This window comes from Haematobia irritans, chromosome 5 (assembly GCF_050003625.1).
Source record: "Haematobia irritans isolate KBUSLIRL chromosome 5, ASM5000362v1, whole genome shotgun sequence".
NCBI classification, from domain to species: domain Eukaryota; kingdom Metazoa; phylum Arthropoda; class Insecta; order Diptera; family Muscidae; genus Haematobia; species Haematobia irritans.
The window spans coordinates 170,383,960-170,405,147 of record NC_134401.1 but is presented as its reverse complement, the minus strand read 5'-3'; the positions used below and the strand labels follow the sequence as shown (position 1 = coordinate 170,405,147).

The 21,188-nt window shown below is 29.0% G+C and overlaps 1 protein-coding gene across 2 annotated transcripts in view; it reads right to left on the bottom strand.

The window, feature by feature from the left end:
* Egfr (epidermal growth factor receptor) overlaps window positions 1–21,188 on the bottom strand; it is a 159,210-nt gene that overhangs the window by 5,881 nt on the left and 132,141 nt on the right. For both annotated transcript variants that reach the window (XM_075313418.1, XM_075313417.1), the window contains exon 2: window positions 19–241. In XM_075313418.1, coding sequence (XP_075169533.1) covers window positions 19–241 — 223 coding nt within the window. The remainder of the gene's footprint in view (window positions 1–18; window positions 242–21,188) is intronic.

Here is a 21,188-nt window from a genome sequence, read left to right as displayed (position 1 = left end):
TAATTATTTTATGCTTACCTGGGAAATACGACTTGTCTGATATCAACATGACTGATTAATATATAGCCCGTGACTTCACGAATATTCTCCAGAAAACTCAAATCCAAATTGGGATCCTGTAGCCAAGTCAATTCCAAATTACCATCCACATAGGTACAATTATTATAACGATCCCTCAGATTACGATAATGATGCTCACGATTCGAAGGCACTGATAAACGTGATTTTGTACCAATACAAACTAAAAAAAAGACAAACAAAAAAATACAAACTAAAATTAGCAACAAGCCAATGTAAAACAGAGATAACAACAATTTTAATACAGCAACTATTAATCAAAAAACAACAAAGAACAAAAAAGGCGCCTTAAGCTTAGCTCCTCCAAAATCAAAAGCATGACCTTAAAAGGTTAGCCACAATGGATATTGAGAGACCGGATTTATCTATTCAGTGGATTCTTAGTGGTTTTCTTTTGCTCAACTACTTAATATGGTCAGAACTTCTATTTGGTTTCCAATAACAAAGACAAGAGAATAAGAGTCTGAGGGTAAGAGAGTGAGAGAGACATCTTGAGTTATGGAGATCTAAATGATTATCTAATATGATCTGAAAAAAAAAACCAAGAGTTATAAGGGAAAGCCTTAGAAGGCTAGATAAATTCAACAGAGAGAGAGAGGGAGAGTGAGAGCCACATATTTATTATTTTTCCATAAAATTGATTTTATTAGATGCCATTAAATCTTCTAGTGAGTGTGTATAGGTGTTGGTGTACTTTTTTCCATTAGATTTTATTTTCCTATTTTATAGCCATAATTTTTAGTTGACAACTACCAAGTAAAGAAAGAGGGTTTGAATTATCTGTTTTTTTTTTTTTTATAGAGAAAAATAGGTGCAGCTTTCTGTGAGTAAGTGGTTTTTGTAAAGGAGAAAATTTTAAATCATTAAAATAAAATCCAAAACATAAATACACAGAAAAAATTGTAGTTGTTGTAATTATTTATTATAATGAATATTAAAATATTAAATATAATAATGATATAATTGTACATGCGAAAAATCGGCGAAAACTCAATTTGTCATAAAAATTGTTCATATTTTATAGGATTTCATTAGAGGGATAAAAATATTTTAATACTAATATAATTTTACATGCGAAAATTTTACAGGCGAAAGCTCAATTATTATTATAAAATAATTATAATTATTAATTTTTGTGATGAAATTCTAATTCCATACTAATTGAGTTTTCGCCGATATTTCGCATGTAAAATTATATGAATTTTAAAATATCTATAACACTCTTATGCCACTTTTTTAAAATCTATGCATCTCAAATGAAGTAAACAAAAATATATATAACAAAATTATGAGATTTCTATAAAATTAAAATTTGAATCTAGAAACTATGCATAATTTTACATATACATAGTAGGTCTTTTTGGTTGTTTAGGTTAATTTCAAAAGCAATTAGCATTGTTCTTCAATGGCTTACATATGATTACAAGTTTGTTTTTTGTAAAACAAATTATTATTATAATTATAAAGGTATATACAGTTTTTTTTTATATTCTAATAATTAAAGCCTTTTGTTTTGTATTCAAATTCTAGAAAAAAAAAACAAACAAATAGAACAATAAAGAATAACTGACAACAAAGCTGGTTAATTGGCTTTGCTTTTAATGTTCGATTTTGTTTATAATGACTTTTCTAGACCAATCGATTAGAAATCCATAATAAATTTCTTTTTATTCGATTTGATTTGTGTACCGGATTTGTGGAGATGAGCAGCGCATCATCATCATTATTATCTATTTAGCATTGGTTCCCATGACATTTCATATTAAAAGATGAAGACCATAGCGGTTTAGTGTTTAAGAAGGCTATGATTTGTTTTTTTTTCTGTGGTTTTTCCATGAATTGTGTTTTAAGGGTTTTGTTGCTTAAGTCTTTTGATTTGAATAATAGGTGTATACAAAAATACATCAATAAAAATTCAATTTTTCTTATATGTGACAAATGTATGAAAATCTTTGGATTCTGAATAGGTTTTTTTTAATAAAGCATAAAAATATATATATATATACACATATATGTGATCTAATTAGATTGTTTTTATTTTCTAGCAAAAATAAACAGTATTATCTTGATTGCAACTTATAAATACGAATAAAATTGTTTCATTTTTCAATAAGCATTTGTGAATAATAACTGCCAAGTATTAATTAAAATTTTGAAAACTAAATTTTTGTATGTTTTCATATGGACAGAAAAAGTATATGAAAGGTTTTAACAAATAATGTTTAGTATGTTTTTATATGAAAAGAAAAAGCATGTGAATAAAATTCTGCTCTAGAATTTTATCCCGTTAAGAACTTTTTACAATAATAATAATTGAAAATTAATATTTGCTAGAAATGTATCTTCCCAGCAAAAAAATTTGGAAGTACTTCCAAAGGCACAACTTTAAAAGCACTTCCAGAAATGTTCTTCCAAAGATGTTCTTTATTTTAACTACTCAGGAAGTTCTTTTAATTCAATTTTTTATAATTCGCTTTTTTCATATTTTCAAAGGACAATTTTAACATTTTTTGTTTCAAATATGTTAAAAACAGAGTAAGGTTTAATAAAATGGTACAAGTTATTAAAATTTTGTCGAAAAAATTCTAAATTCATTCTAGAATAACTACGAAATTTTGAAAATATTTGAGGTCAGACAAGCGTCAGAACGCATTAAAAATCATAAAAAAATTAATTATTTGTCAAAATACGAGTATCACAAAATTCTTTAATTCACATCCATATTCAGTGCAACGGCTGTTGAAATAGTGGGCATCCGTCCTATGACAAGCCCATGTTAAATTCATCGCTTCTGCGCCAATTTTGCACCACTTCCGGATCCAAAAAGAATATTTTCACTACTTTTTTAGCGACGCTTTGTTTGCTGGATTGTTTCTATTTTTATAATTGTTTACTAGTTTCTTTTAGTGCAGAAGAATAGCCAGAGAAGGATCTAGAGATTTTTAGTCCATTTTTTTAATTCTAAAAATTCCAAAATTTATTTTCGTTTCTTCATTATCTTTCTCAATCATTACTTGGTATTATTCATATTCATTACTGAAAAACAAATCTGCGAAAAAATTTGTTTTATTTTTAGTTTGTCCCTTTTATTACCAAAACATGATTTTATGATAATTAAGGTCATATTTTATAGGATTTCATTAGGTTTCGAATTTGTTTTTATTCTCACATCATTATCATAAGCACCCGTTTTTATCGAGGCAATAAATAAGCATTAACACACTAATGCAAATAAGCGCTTGAAACTAACTATCACCGAATATTATTTAAGCAGATGAAAGTCTTAGAAACATTTTAGACCATTTCAAAAATTTTTATGAAGAATATCTTAAATAGAAAAAAGTTTAATCAACTGACAGATCAGAAAATTAAAAGTGAATATTGTAAATTATCGTTACCTAATGGAACTAAAAAAATGCGATTTCTAGGATGCTTTAGAGGTTCGTTAGATAGACAAGCGCCAGACCATTTCAGATGTGTGTTTGGGACTAAAGTGGAGGATGTTTATGAGTGGTTTCATGGTATGCACCGGAGATCAAAAGAACATTCGAAACTCTCGACTGCCCCCTCGAAGAAAATGAAAATTTTCCAATTGGTCGGTAAGGTAATAGCCATAGTTTTTTTGAGTGATCCACATCGAATTTCAAAACGTTACTTTAAGATTTCTCAGACCAATATTTCGTTGACTTACAAGCTGAATGCCCTAGTAATTTTGTTCCCCATCCTATGGATGAAGGTATAAAAAATATTACAGGGCCATTTAAGATTTAATCTCAAAACAATCAATGCCCATCATCAAAACCCATCTATGCATTATTGTCAATCATTAACAAATGTCTCACCTATTTTCCTGAACTCATTTATAATAAATGTCATACATATGGTATTGTAAAATACCTGTGGGCTTTTCTTGTCTAGACAAAACTGACCTTTACATAGGGTATATACCCTAGCTCTTCCTGCCCTATTGCCCATTATTTTGGTCTGTAGGTGTTTTTTTGTTAATGATTTCTTTTGGCAGATGGCACACTTTTAACAGGGCGTTGGCTATCAATTTCTTAAATGACTGCCACCCACCTGTTGCCTAAAGAAGCGGAGGCTGTATAAGCGGCTTCTTTTCATTTCAAAATATCATTCAAAATCAAATTTCAATCGAAATAAAAACCCCTTTGGGCCAGACCTTTTTCCGTTTCCGTTTATTTGCATACCTTTTGTATTGAAATGAAAAAACAAGAAAACCAAAACTAATCTTTAATGAAGGCAGCTCGTTCGCCTCATAAATAACTAATTAAAAAAACATTTAACATTTATTTGTTTATTAACAAAAAGGCTGACTAATTTTCATGAAAAAAAAACAAACGCAAAAACAGCAAAATAAATTCATACACACGACTCATCAATTAAGAAAAAACAAATGCGTGGTAGCTTTGGTTTTGTTGCTCTTTAAATTATATATTAAAAAAACAATCATATTTATAAGTATAAGCATATATAATTTTATTTTTTTTTTTTGTTTTTTCTTTATTGAAAATGATTTTAGTCTTTTACTTCGAATAGCTTGGATGTTGTATTTGATTTTTTGTTTGTGTCTGCTTCCTTAGCTCTCTGCAGTGACTTTATTTTTATTTTGTGTAGGATGCTAATTATTGTTTACACCAACATTATTTTTATTTCTTTCGTATTTTATTTTATATTTTCTTTTTTTGTTGTTGCTGTTTTAATATTGAGTGTTATAGTGTCTTTTTTTCTTATCTGCTTTGTCCAACCCACTTGTTTAAAAATTTCTTGATGTTAATTTTTTCATGTGTGTGTATGTTTGTTAAAGGGTAGGTTGTAATCGAAGATTCAAAGTAGCTGACAAACCCCTTTGCCAGCTAAGTTTCATCATTTGCTAAAACAAAATTAATATTAAACGAACCTGATTTTTTTCGCAAGAATTCATGAGTTAATGCTAAATATAATGTCTAAGGAATTACGAATATATATAAATATACTAAAAACATTTTTTGTAATGATAGGTAAGTGAAAACGAAAAACACAAAATTTTTTTCGAAAAAATAAATGGGATCATTTTAAAATTTTTTGTTTGATATTTTAAACCATATTGAATTCATGAGAGAAAACTAAAATTGCGCATAGATTTTATGCCGGTTGAATTAATAATACTATACAAATAAACATTTTTTAATCATATTATATGAAAAACTAAAGACTTAAGACACAAACTTTTCATATGGAATTTCCTTATGAATGAAAACTTGTTAGAATTTTATTTCTAGGTTAGTTTCTTGTTGTTTCTAGGTTCTTGTTCTTATCTTTAAATAATTTAAATACAAAAGTAAATCCTAAATTACTATTAATATTAATATACCAATAAAAATTTCGTAACAAACTTTAATTGAAAACAAAAGACTTAAGACACAAACTTTTCAATGAATCGTCATGGCAAAAAAGCTTGTTTTCAATTCTAGGTAAATTAGATCATTTGATATTCTTGTTTCTATCTTAGATTTATTTGTAGTGTCACCTTAATAAATTAAAACTAGATTATCGGGTTGGTGTTGTTTCTTCAACTTCATAAAATATACTACAACTTACATAGAGTTGAAGAAAAAAATTTTAAGATTCATTGAAAAGCTTACAATAAAACATGCTCTGGTTGCTAATAAGAAATCGATATTGATGTTAGATTTCTCTTTGGTCTTTGGATGTTGTAAAAATAATTTTATTTTTAGGGTTTTCTGTTTCCATTTCACTTTCTTGTCCCTTAAGAAAAAACGAAAACGCCTACTTCTAACATTTTTTTTCTTGTTTTGAGAGGGAAACCCACATCTTTTTTTGTCTTTGGGTTTCTTATGCTATTGATGTTATGCATAATTAGTTTATGGCATAGCATTGGCCTTACTCTCGCACCCTATTACAACCCACTTATTTGTTTAACATTATTAGCTTCAAACATTTGCGTACTTCTTTTTTTTTAATTCCAAAAAAACTTAAACAAAATCAAAAGGTCTTAAACCAGTAGAAATTGGTTGGATTTTTAATTAATCATATATACACTGAGTTTGTGGAAAACATGCTTTTATAAATGAAACGAACCAACACCTACTTCGAAATTCCAATTTCAAAATAGAAAAAAAATATTGAGGAGGCGGTTTAAGAAAATGAGTATAAGGGCCGGATATTTTCTTTTAGGTTTTTATATAAGTTGACCCATTTTCAAAAAAAAAATATATAAAAAAGACATTTGATTTGATCGGAGTCGAAAACAAAAATTTATGTCCATATAATTTTTTTCAAGAGGAATAAAAAATTAATTAAAAGTAATAAACCAAAGAATTAGACCAATTTTTCTTAAGTGACTTTTTGTATAAATTGTGTCAAAATTTAAGCTCTGGAAGGATTTGGTTTCATATAAAATCTCAAGGGACGCCAGATTCCTTACAAACTGAAAGAAGAGTTTTCTTTTCTGAGTAAAGAAGTTTTAGACAAGCAAAGTTTTCTTTTGGCGCTAAAGAAATTTCTTTACAGGCAAATAAAAATAATTAGAGACCATCGATAAGTCGCATATCATAAATTTTGGTCTAAAAGAAAAAACATTATAAGAAAGGGGAATTTTGCTTCTTTAAAATTTCGTTCCTGAGGAAGGTTTTTTCATTTGGGTGTAGTTGCCCACAATTAAATTAAAATATACCCTGAAAGGATTCCCTGTCAAAAAATGTATACACACAAACAATATCAATTAATTTGATTGTCAATACAATTAAAATTATGTTTAAATTTGAGCTAACAACGTAATTTGTAAATACAATTACGATTTTAGTCACTTTAGCAACCAAATTTGTTACATCAACAAACATTTTGTTATATCAACAAAAAATTTGTTGAACTAAAAAATGTTCTGTAACAACAATTTATTGATAGCTCAAAAATTATAATATTATTTTGTGTGTAGATATAACTCATCCATCATCTTGAAAATTAAGATCTATTACCGTTTATATTTATATATAAGTCCACTGTGTATGTACCATTGGGTTTTCGTAGAATTTTCATATCTTTATAATTTTCTTTTTCGAAGTGATTTGCCCAGTTCCAAAATCGAAAAAAATCCTTTATAGCAATTTCGAAATATTTTTGCAAAATAAAAAGACCCCATAACCATTTTTATATGTTATTGGAACTCTGGGAACTTTTGATTTGCTTTTGATAAAAATATTAATAGCCTCTGATTTCTAAGAAATTTTCAAAAAATATTTTACTTAAATTACTTTGTTCTTTTGGGATGGACAGAAAATTCCAAACATATTTCTTTTTTTTTCTCTGATTATTGTTTTATTTCGTTTTTTGGGATATTATTGAATTTCTTGCTTTAGCAAATATTTCGGAATTCTTGTTTCATGTTCATCTTTTGGCTACATACAAGGCAATACAAAAATATTCCAATAATGTTTCTCTTTATTTTCTGGCAATTTCAGTTCTTCGTTTTTTTGCTCCCTCATAAAATCAGACGACAAATAAATGGCAAACAAGTAACAGCACCATAATGCCCAGAGACAGACCTTTATAGAAGGTAAAAGATGCCGATTTAAGCAATTTTGTTATTTCAATGGAAAAAAACATCGAGCACACACATTCATACCTTTTGAAATGAAAGGTCTCTTACAGGATTCTATATAAGGCAAACAATTTTTATAATAATCATGGTGAAAAAAAGGCCAGCGGGCAAACAAAGTGTAGGAAAACCAGAGAAAAAAAAACGCTAAACTATGGCCACAAAGTTGCAAAAAATAAACTCAAACAAAAGTCTTGGACACGACTTGGGCATTAAGTACAGAGTGGAGTACAAAGCATATTTTTTTTATTTGCCATGGCTTTACTACTTTGGGCAACTATATAACTTCTCGTGACTTTTTGATTAATCTATAGAATGAAATGGTTAGGTAAGCGTAGAATAACATCTCTAGATTTTGCCATAGAACGGTTGAGAATGTTAAGAGAATGGCTTAAGGCCCAAAAAAGAGAACAAAGGAGAGGAAAATCAACAACAATTGGCATTTGTGGTCATTAAAACAAAAGACTTAAGCAACAAACTTCAACAACATTACCATCATCAATTCCACCAGAACACTACAGACCTCAAACACTCAGACGCCACAAATTTGCTTAAGCAACCAACGATTGAAGCCTTTGGTTACGAATATCACATGATTGATAGCTTTAACTTATTGGCCACAGGGAAATCAAAAAAAGTTTGCTGATTATTACTCAGCAAAAAACAAACGAACTTTCTTCATTTCCAAAGAGAAAGATCACAAGAAAGTAGAATGGAGAAGAACAACTAGACACCTTCGATAAAAGTAATACAAAAAAAACACCCCGGAATTCCTATTGTATTATACAATGTTTTAGTTGTTAGCTTAGTTCTGCTCTGTTAAAATACCACAATGCAGCAACAGCCACTACTGGCACAACAGCATCTCAACAACACAACATAGGCTCAACCAACCATCTACGATCGTGCGGCAGCAACAAAACAATTGTATAACGCTGTTCTTTTTAACTCTTAACAAATCTTTGTGTTATGCTGTTGTTGTTGTTAACGTTCTGTTGTCTTTTTGTTTTTTTGTGTATTTTTCTTATACTCTTCTTCTGGTTATTGTTGTTGTGGTTGATTCTTTTAGGCGAAATACAAAAAAAAAACAATATTCTGTCCCAAACATGTTTGACTATAAAAAGATCATACAATTGGACAAACCAGGAGGACGGACATTCAAAACAATTGTGTGGTCTGTGGAAAAGTGCAAAATAGCTTAAATCCCACATTAAATGGACCTTAAGTCCCACACGACAAAAATTGCAATAATGATTAAAAAATTAATTTTAAAAGTGAATCTACCTAAAATTTTCTATATACAAATAAAGGAAATTTTTTTCGAAAATTTTAATGAAATGTCCTTCTTCTTTTATTGGTACCATAATTTGTCTGGCCACTAATCTGAATCTTTTGGAAATATACACAGAAAAATCATACAAATTTTTCCAATTAAAATCTTAATTGAGTTTTAAAAAATATTCAATTAAAAATTTAATTGATTCAATAAATTTCTTAATTCAAACAAAAATCAATTACATAAATAATAGTATCAATTAATTTTTTAAATTAATTGGAACAATTATTTTTTTAAATTAATTGGAACAATTAATTTCGTGATTGAATCAGATTTTTTTCTTGTATGAATGGTTTTACAGAGAAAATTTATTATAATCGCAAATATTTAATATATTTGCAGGAATTATTTTTCTGTTATATTTTTTAATTTAATTTTAATTGTAAGTTTTTTCTTTCCCAATTTTTTCATTTTTTTTAAATCAAAAAAAAAATATATATATTTCATAGATAATTTCTTTTGCTTTTTCACCACAACCATTGTGTAGGTATGTATGGCGGTATGTTTCAGTAACATAAACGACAGCGACGTGTATGCCCTCTGGTAGTCAGAGTTTTATGTTACCGGTTTTCTATAACCAAAAGAGCGAATTGTGGCTGTTGTTGCATTTGGCGTTTTGTTCAATGTTTTGGTCTACAGATTCGTGGAACTGGAGTGATAAATACGGGTAAAAGACTCTACTTCGTATTCTTCTCCTTCGTCACCATCATCATCATCTTTTTTGTCTCTGTATGTTGGTTATTCTCTAGAGTTCTTTATAAATGTCTACCATGTTGTATGTATATGTGTGGGTTTTCTTCTTTCTTTCTTAGACACCTGGATTCCTTTTTTTTTTTTGTTTAGAGTTTCTAGTAATAATTGTATTTTTATTGTTTCTTTAAACTTTTTCTTCTTCTTCTTCGTCTACCCCTTTTATTTCGGTTTGTTGATTTTCGTTTTTCTTGTTTTTATTTTGGTTCGCCTTCTCCTGTTTTCTTTTGGCATTTCAAAACATTGCCTAGGTTTTCGGGATTTCTTTCCTGATCTTATTGTGTTTTTTGGTTCATACTTATAGCAATAATATGGTCGACTACCTATGAAGAAAGGGGTAAAGAGTGGACTATGGCTCTAAGGGGTTTCCATGGAACAAGAGATGCCATAGCCCACGAAGAAATATTTTATAAAAAAAATAATATCATACATTTTAATATCTTAAAATTTTTAGCATTGCATTACCCCAATAAAAACTCATCATAATTATCAGATCATTACACACAAAAAAAATTCATTAAAATTCAGCCAACGAAAAATGTTCATTGATATAACGATACATTTTCATTGATACAATGAAAATATTCGTTAATAGTACGAAACGTTACGTTGATTGACAGAAAATTCGTTGTATTAACGAATTTGTTTCATTGGCTGACTTTTAACGACACATTTCGTTAATATAACGAAACTTTTTCTATTAGTGTATCAGACTTGGGTAAAAGTGAAGGCATTATCTTAAAATTTCCCTTGTATGGATTTTTGTTTTAAGCAAATCATTTCCACTAGGTCATCCCTAAACACAATTTTACCCAAGATCGTTACTTACTGGACTCAAGAGACAAATAATATTTGTTTGCCTTATTACATTATTCTGGCATAAATTTATATTAAATTCCCTCTTCCAAAGCTTCCCTCCCCAAATTACAACAATTTATTTTATTTCTTGCAAAAACCAAAAACCACCACTCTCTAGACTTAAACCCAGTTTAAATATTATCTGCTTGTTCATCTCTATGCTTATGGTTGTTACTGGCTGTTTTTTTTTTTTTTTTGTTTGGCCTGGCTTATATTTATATTTTGGTGAAGGTGAAGAGCTTGAAGTGGCAAGAGTAGTAACAAAAAGGCGGCTTTTATTAAAGCTGAATTTTGTCAATGCACGTTTTTACTTTTTTGTTTTATTTAATATTGTTGTTTTTGTTAATGGTGGGGGTTTCGAAAGGAGTTTAAATTTAAAATCGTGCAATATGTCATGCTGTTTTAGTTATTTTATGTATTCACAGGAAAAAAAACTACACAGCTCATGAGTTCAGCTCTGATATCACAGAATACATGGGCCCCATGAATTATGAGATTTTTTTGTTTTTGTTTTGCTTATTTGTGAAATCAGTTTTTTTATGTTCTTTGGTCATCAACCTCTCAATCTGAATAAGGATCATATAAAAAACATCTACTGAAGTTGCTACAATGGCAAAGGAAGAGCAAAAGAGGGTGTGAAACCAAAAAGTAATCCTGATATATCTAAGTTATTAAAGAGTTTAAATTGTTCATAATAATGGCTCCTCACTATATATGAAATATAATCTTAAAAGGATTAAAAATAATAATAATTATGTAAAAATAAAAAGTATTAAGTCGCAATAATAGGTTTAATGATTTCTTATTATTGTGACTTACTACTTTTTATTTTTACATAATTTTTATTATTTTTAATCCTTTTGAGATTTAATCTTAAAAGGATTAAAATAATAATTATGTAAAAATAAAAAGTAGTAAGTCGCAATAATAGTTTTAATGATTTCTTATTATTGCGACTTACTACTTTTTATTTTTACATAATTATTATTATTTTTAATCCTTTTAAGATTAAATTTAATATATAGTGAGAAGCCAAGTCAAAATCTGTGTTACTCATAACCCTATTAATTTTTTATATATTATTTATTTATTAAATTTATAGCCAATCATTTTTACTCATGACTATTATTTTTTATGTATGTATATTATTTATTAAATTTATAACGAGTTGGGTCTCCTTCTATATTACCTTTTACTAAATTTATAATAAATTTGCCATTGCACATTGTCATATATTAAATTTAAATTAAAAAAAATTTAATCATTTTTAACGATCATAGAACTTGCCTTAGCTAAGCTAAGCTAAGAAGAGAAAGGCTTCTATCTTCCATTGTAGTAATAAACCGAAAAAATATTCTATTAACCAGAAAACATTTGGCCTCAAACTACATCAACTTTATGACAATCATAAATCTTTAAGAATAATTACAAGATTCTTTACTGCTATCATTTATAAGACTAATGATTTGTGAAACAACAGCAATGACCCGCTATAAAATAGGCGAGAGATAGACATTAAGAGGGGAAGAAAGTGGTAAATTCATTAGGGGCAGAGAGAAGCTCCATCTCAAATGTTAGAAACATTACTTTATTGGAGTTATTGCATAGACAAAGCACGAGCCTGTTAATGAAAGAGACAGAGTGGGAGAGTTAAAGTCAGAGAAATGGACTTAGTTGCTTAGTTGAGTTTAGTATTAACTTCACACCTTAGGTGTTATTTTGGTTGTCATATTTTACACATTGATTTCAAATATGATTTTTTTATGGTGAGTTCAGAAAAGGAAGAAAGTGCTAAATTCGTTGGGGGAAGAGAGAAGCTCCATATATAATGTTAGAAAATTGCTTTATTGGATTTATTGCTTAGACAAAGCACGAGCCTGTTGATGAAAGAGAAAGAGAGAGTGGGAGAGTTAAACACATTGAAATGGACTTTTTAGTTAGAGAGAGGGAGTGGGAGTGTTAAACTCAGAGAAATGTACTTTGTTGCTTAGTTTGCATTTGTAAGTTGAGTTTAGTATTAACTTCACACCTTAGGTGTTATTTAGGTTGTCATATTTTACACATTGAATTAAAATATGATTTTTTCATGGTGAGTTCAGAAAAGGAAGAAAGTGCTAAATTCTTTGGGGGAAGAGAGAAGCTCCATATATAATGTTAGAAAATTGCTTTATTGTATAGACAAAGCACAAGCCTCTGGAAAATATACACATACATAGAGAATGAAAGAGAGAGAGTTAAAAACCCAGAAATGGACTTTTGTGTGCATTTTTAACTGGGGTTTAATATTAACTTCACACCTTAGGATGTAATATTTTCCACATTGATTTAAAATATGGTTTTATCATGGTGAGTTCAGAAAGGGAAGAAAGTGCTAAATTCTTTGGGGAAGAGAGAAGATCCATATATAATGTTAGAAAATTGCTTTATTGTATAGACAAAGCACGAGCCTCTGGAAAATATACACATGCATAGAGAATGAAAGAGAGAGAGAGAGTTAAAACCCCAGAAATGGACTTTTGTGTGCATTTGTAACTGGGGTTTAATATTAACTTCACACCTTAGGATGCAATATTTTCCACATTGAGTTCAAATATGATTTTTTCATGGTGAGTTTAGAAAGGGAAGAAAGTGCTAAATTCATTAAGTGAAGATAGAAGCTCCATATATAATGTTAGAAAATTGCTTTATTGTATAGACAAAGCACGAGCCTCTGGAAAATATACACATGCATAGAGAATGGAAGAGAGAGAGAGAGAGTCAAAACTTGAGAAACGGACTTTTGTTTGCATTTGTATGTGGAGTTTAGTATTAACTTCACACCTTTGATTTATTTAGGATGTGATATTTTCCACATTGAGTTAAAATATGATTTTTCATGTTAAGCTTAAATTGATTAATGTTTATTTTTTCTATATTTTATTGTGGCTAATATTACATGTATGATTTTTTATGCTATTATACGGTTTCATTGGTAGGTGTATTAATACAGAAAGAAAAACTATCATTTATTATGAGCTCTAAAGGTAAAGAGACTAAGTCATATTTTTAAAATTAAACTAAATTAAATTAAAATAAACAAATATTAAATAAAATATATTTCACTTCATTTTATTTATTTATTTAATCAAACCGAGTCTCATGGGACTATATGTTGATAGAGTAATACACATTGTATTGATTTTATTAAAAATTTTTTATAAAAGTTTCATATATTTATTAGTTTGAAAAATAGTGTACATCAAATATATATTCAATGTTCTACAATGTTTATTAATCCATCAACATATAGTCCAATGGGGCTTGTATGTTCAAATAAAATTTTATAATAATTTAAACATATACCTTTGAATGAATTATCAAGAGATTATTTATCCTATTTTGCATTTTACCATCATCATTTTTTATTTATACTATGGTAACTTAGTCGAAGGCGTATTGGCTTTTGGTTACAAAAATACTATTTAAACTCCCCTCGACCAAAAAACAAATTAATCCCACTTGAGGATGATGTGGAAATGGCCATAACATTAACCGTAAACATTTGCAGGAACCTAACCTAACCAAAACCCAAATAACAATGATGATAATAAATTAAAATCAAAACTTCGAAATCTTACCAATACAAAATCAATAGCTTTGAAATAAAAATTTATTATAGCATTTCATTAAATATTTTGGAATAAAAAAAAACACAAATTATATATTTAAAACAAATCTTAAAGAAATTCCCAGAATCTTTAGAATTTTATTCCTCCATTGCCATTAAAGCTCCCACAGAGCGAAAAGGTGTATACACAATTTTTCTTTGCAATACCTCCTGCATTTTGGGGAAAGCCCTTTAAGATATTTCCAAGATCTATAATTAGAGGTAGACCATGGACATGAAATCCCTTAAAGGCTCTGCGAAAAACAAGAAGACGAACTTATAATTTGTATCTTCTTTTTTTTGGTTTTGTTTTTGCTTATAGATATTCATCTTTTGTGTTTTTTGTTTTCTCAAAATGCTTGGGAGTTTTTAAAGTTTGAGTTTCTTGGTAATATTTTTAAATTTGTCTCTAGAGTGGTGGTGTTTGGAACTAAAAGCTTACTGAAATTTGTTTTGTTGTTGCTATCATAATCGTGCTTTAGCCTTAAGATATTATGTTACGCCGCCGTTTGCTTATTTTGTGAACTTATAGTGGTAGTCTGGATGATGGTTGTTTTTACTAAAGATTTCGTTGGCGTCCACCATTATTCCATTCCACTTCCACTTCACTTCATCAAGCACTAAGCAATTGCCAAACAACGTGAGGCACGATTTTCTGGAGTTTCATGGCAAAAGCAGCCAACACGATTACCAAGAATATCATGAAGTAGATGCTGAGGATGACAATGCTGGCTTTAGCAAAAGCCTACTAACGAAGAAGCGCAAAACATTTGAAAGAATCATTGAACACGATCCCCCGAATGTGATATCTTGTATCAGAGATTCCTTTGGCAAAAAACAACTTTTGTACACTAAAATGTTTTTTTTTTTTCTTTTTTTTTAATTCATGAAAACCGAAATATAGATATCAACTACAAACTGTTCTAGGGATTTTTTTTATAAACACATTATCCATTTAAATGGACATCTTTTTTTGTTAAGTGTATTCTTCCATTAAATGATTGTTTAGATGATGCTTGAAGGAAACAAACAACCAAACTGCCTCCCTGCTTGTTTAATGGTCATCATAAACAATCAATGTTTATGGCTTAGAAATTCAAGAAATCCATGCTGTGCTTTGAATTTCATTATCGGTTTGCAGTTACTTTACCACGATCATTTCCCTTCACCTCAGCAGCATCCGCAAACATCATTCCAGTTGAAGCTTTAAATTACATCTCAGCAATTTGATGTGTCACCAAGCCTTGGTAGTGGCTCGTGCTATGCTACCTCCGTTTCATTTGTATGTATGCTAGAGCTGCTGTGGCTACATGTTTTGTGGCATTTAAGAAATCCTTTTGATTTTTGTCATTAGCCAATTGTTTGTTTTGTTGCACACAAAGTTATGAATAATTTATGACGGATACGCAATAGAAATCTAACGATTTTGTGTCATTAATGTTTGGTGTTTGATTTTTTTTTTTTTTGTTTTGCTTAGACATTTTTTCTGGGTAATTACTAGGAAACTGTTGTAAACGCGTGCTCTTAGGGAAATACAATGTGTTGCGATAACAATTTCGGATATTTTGTTTTAATGATTTTTTTTTTGTATCAAGAAAACAAATTTCCAATATTGTGGAATCCAACTTCCATGAATATTTATGGGGTACCACAGGAAATGTACGATTTTGTTGAAGTTTTTTTTTCCATCAAATTTTGTTTGGAAATTAAGAAATGTACAGTACCGATTTACTATGGATTGAAAACTAATTTTTTGTGATTTAAATTCAAAATATTTGGGAGAAAATTGTTAAAAAATCTGCCATATTCTAATTTTTATTACGTATAAAAATTAATCATACTTATACGACACTATATCCCAGAATTAATATTACTTATACAACACCTTACACTAGTTTAATGATTTCGAACATTCTTCTACACACACACTCAAATGTGAACTCTCTATTTCACTAAAGCCAATTTAACTTTATTTTAGTTCATGGAATTATGTTTGGAGAAAGTTTCCTGTACTCTAATAATTTTTTGTTTACGTTAGTTAAATTAACGAAAACCGAGGAAAAAATATACTCAAATGAAGCATAAAGATTAACTAAATTCGTGTCTTCCACAAAATAGTTCAGAATTTCTTTAAATTTGTAAATTTTACCAAAAAGGCGTCCATCATGAACTTCGTATGTCACTAAAGACATTCTTGCAATTTTGAACTCCAAGTTTTTCCTTCAAACTACAAAATTTTCTTTAACAAGAGAAAAAACTTAGTTATGTCTAATAAATTTTCTTGAATTTGTCGAAAAATATTTACTTATTTTTATGACATCGGCGTGATGCCAAGGTTTGTAATACTGTTTAGTTAAAATTTTCTACAAATATTCAAAATTTTCTAAAATTAACCGAAAGTTTTTTTTCTGGTGGGTTCACTGGTTTTTCAGTGCAGAAAAAAATTTCACAAAAAATTTTCTAATAATTAATTAAGTTTTAGAAAATATTCAATTAAAATTTTAATTGATTCGACAATTTTTTTAATTGAAACAAATCACAAAAATTAATAGTATAAATAATTTTTCAATTGAACCAATTAATTTTTTAATTGACTTTGAATTAATGTTTTAATTGATACTATCATTTCTGTGATTGAAGACATTTCCATTAAAAATTAGTTGAATCAATTAATTTCGTGATTGAAGACAAAAAATATTTTTTTTTGTGTGTACCATTTGAAGATTTCCATAAATATGTATCTTATATTCACATGATTTCGATAAAAAATTAGGTCATTTTTAGATTAATTTTTGATTTTCTCTAAAAACAAAAACAAGATCTATTTTAAAATTGAATGTAACGAAAATCATTTAAAAATACTCCATCACCATGTCATTAATATTTGTTCTGTTAATATTAGGAGAAAAAAAAATTAAATAAATAAAATACCATATTGATGGAAAATAAATAAAAACATTTCACGATTTCAAGAGATCCCAAAAATTCCACACTTGTTATTGTTGTAAAGTATTCACATTAACACCTGAATTATTTACCTAAATAAACTTTTAGTTTTGTAGTTATACGAATGAAAAATACAAAAACCCCTTCAAAAAATATCGTTACAATTTTGAAATACTTTCGAGGGGCACTGTCAGAAAACCTCCCTAACTGACATTTTGAACAGTTGATATACGAACATCAATGATATCTCAGAAATTGAAGATAAGACAAACCTCTTAATATTAAAGATAAATAAAAAAAGCCTAAATAAATTTACAAAAACATAAGAAAAAAATGCCAAAGCTTTTAACACAATTTTCAATCGAAATGAAGATGGAAAGACATGGAACAACGCTGAAGGCAGCTAGATAATTAGCATTTAAAGATTTTCGACCATATTTATTATTATTTTTTTTTTAATGATTTTTATCTAAAATTTCTTAGAACCATAAATTGGTTATTGCAGCCGTTTGTCTGTTTGCTTTTTTTGCTTTGGTTTAATAACGATAATAATGGTAGTATTCATAGAAGAATACAATAATAACACAAACATAAACAAATATTTAACTTAGTTTAATCAATAACATTGTTTGTTCAACATTATTAAAAACGATTTTTATTTGGCTAAAGCAAAACCCATAAAAGGTGGGTTATTTTTGAATTTGTTGTGTGGTGTTTTTTTGCAAAGATATTGAAATTCTACCATACCGAATATTGAGAAATAGGTAGGAAAGAAAATTTTATCTCTAAACTAGCAGAAAAAACACAAACGCAAATTGCAAAAAAAAACAGAAAAATGAAATTATGTTTGAAAAACAGCAATTGTGCAAATACTAGGGCTCACCAACATTAACACAAATTCTTAGTTGTTAATAATAATACAAGGTAGAATTACTGAAGTCAGTTCGTACATTATTATTTGCAAATAGCTAATTGATATAGAGTAATAGCAAGGTTTTTTACAAAAATATCACTGTAAATTAAATATTTACCAAATAATTGGAAATGGTATTAAAAAACAAACTCTTAGGGATTTTTTTTTACATAATATTTTCTCCACCAAACATTTATATCAAGCTCAACTCAAATATAGAAAATTACTAACGATAAAAACACTGCTAATAATCGAACAATGTATCTTCAATTAGATATGTGCAAGGTTTTCACAGGAAAAAGAAGCTCTACACAAAACCTAACATTGCAAAATATATAAATATATATATGGAAATTAGCAAATATTAGCACTAAATATAAATGCAAATATTGATACATTACCCTCATTTCCGAAGAGTAGAGAGTGTTTGTGTTTGCAATTTGTTATGTTGGCTTTATTGAGATAAGCAAAATAATTTCATATCTACCATATACTCCAACACCACCATTATCATCTGTATGATCGAAGACAAGAAGAGAACACTATGCCAAAAAGGTGATTATCGAAGCAATAAATTTAAGTTTGCAAACTTTATCTTTAACGGATGTGTACACCGGGCGAATAACACATGTTTTCTTGTGGCTCGTTAAGATACAAATATCTATCTATTAAATGCGTATGCAAAGTATCTATTAAATTAAAAGAAAGACAAAAACAAAAACCATAACCAGAAAAAAAGCGTAGAACACGTGTAATCAATGCGAATGAGAAAACTTAACCACAGGAAATTATGTTCAAGGGTTTCTTTGTATTCCTCGCCTCCATCTCCACCCCTATGAGGCGATAGCATTTGGGGCGGTGTGTTATCACCGCCTCTCAATCGGCCAAATTTATTTGAAAATTAGTTACAAAAACCAAAATGAATTATCCACCAAAATAAACAAAAGATATCTATTCAAGCAACAAAATTCGAAATCTATAATTAACGGTTTTCAGTGTGGCGGCCACAAGAAATCGTGAAGGGAAAACGGGTTTTGCATTGTGTGGCCAACTTTTGGACTCTTAATTAATTTAAACGCTTTCAAATTGTTGAGATTTTGTTTTCTTTATTCACAGAACATCAACCACAAAAAAAGCATTGAACCTGGCATAACACCCTTGCCACATACCTCTGGATAATCATAATTTAGCGCCAGGGGCCTCAATTCAAGCTTAGCTTAAGCATAAACAAAAAAGCGATTGTTCCAATCTCTGTTTATCTCCTACCCCCCTGCCCCCTTTCGTGGGACCCTAAAAAGTAAAATCGAATAATTTTGATCGATTGGAAACAACACTCATCCATCTTAGCGCCCAAAATTATAACATGGAAAATAAATAACGAAATAAAAGAAGAAATAATAGTTTGCTCTCTCTCTCTATCTCCACTTGGTTGCTGTTGAGATCTTTTCATTAAGAAGCCTACACTAATTATAAGTTTCACACCAACACAATGATGATGATGATATGTGAAGAAATCATGATGTGAGATGGAGCTGCTACTAGAGATGGCAGTCACGAGCTACGGTTTAATATGTCTTTGGGTTTGGAATTTTTTTTATCGAAAAGTCAAGTGATAATTCGAAAATTTGTTATGGCTACAAACTTAAGAAATTTAATTAAAATTGAATTTGTAGCAATATTGCTTTAACGTAATGAAATACTTTCATGAAGACAATGAAAATTTTCATTAATATCATCAAATACATCGTTATCCAATAGAAAATTCATAACTATATCGAAGAATTCCATTGTATTGACGAAACTGTTTCTTTGGCTAAATTTGTATGACAATTTTTTTAATATATAGAATCATTTTCTTATAATTATAAGAGCCCAGCAAAAACTCCTATTACCAGGTATGAGTACAAGTATGCCTGCGCCAAAATGGTAACAACTTCCTTGTACATATATCAGTAGTAATACTTTTACACGGGCATGACATTGGAGGAAAGTGCTTCCGTGCAAGCATACCAGCAGTCGAAAAATAAGTACTTCTTCGCAAGCATACCAGCTCTTCGAAAATAATATCTTTACCATAAAGATACCCAAAAACTGCGAGCTCACCCCTGTTGTTTTGTAATCCAATCCAATATACCACGCTCCTCGACATGGATCTATTCAATGATACTATTTTGTAATATAAATTATGTACTATACAACTTTAGAAAACAGAGATATATTTTATTGGCAATTTTTTCTGAAATATAATTTGGCATTACTTATCGCTGCTATTAACGGTGCATACTGTAGAGCCGAACCCGGAACTCGAGATATGATTTTGATTACTGGTATTAATAGAAAGAATCACTTTTTGCCTTCACAGGTAAGTTATTATTTTTAAATCCCAGGTAATACTACAAGTAGTAACTTTTTGATTACCGGTATTACTGAAAGAATCACTAGTGCTTACCCAGTTTTTGCTGGGAGAATTCAAATATATTTTCTTATAATTATTTTTTATAAATTTTTTAATAATCCAAAATAATGCGCTTTATCCGTTTGATTACAAGGCAATGCGTTTTAATTATACAAATGATAAATATAAAATAAAGTAGGGTTTACAAGACTGAAATGCAACCTAAATAAGCAAGTGTTTAACATACTTTGAGAAAAATATGAATGTGGGATGTAATCCTCTGATGTATGGTTTGATACATACAGTAATTGCAGCCACAATGGCTCTCATTATACATATAACTCTCTGGAAAAATCGTTTGTATTATTCAAGTGTTAAAATAAAATTAGTAAATTTTTGTATATCCTATTTTTTTATTCTAATTAATAAAATTAGAAGTATTTTTGCCCTCATATATTCTTTATCGAAACTTTCAAAGTTAAACCCTTCTGACATCTCTGTACGGTAGAGCTTAAACAACAAGTTACATTTACATATTATAGCATACAAATGCATACATGAGAATCACACATATGCAAGAGCACAAAGTATCATCTGGTCCATCTGGGGGCTTTTGCTTGGCTCTGGCCTATACCAATACAAAGGCACGCG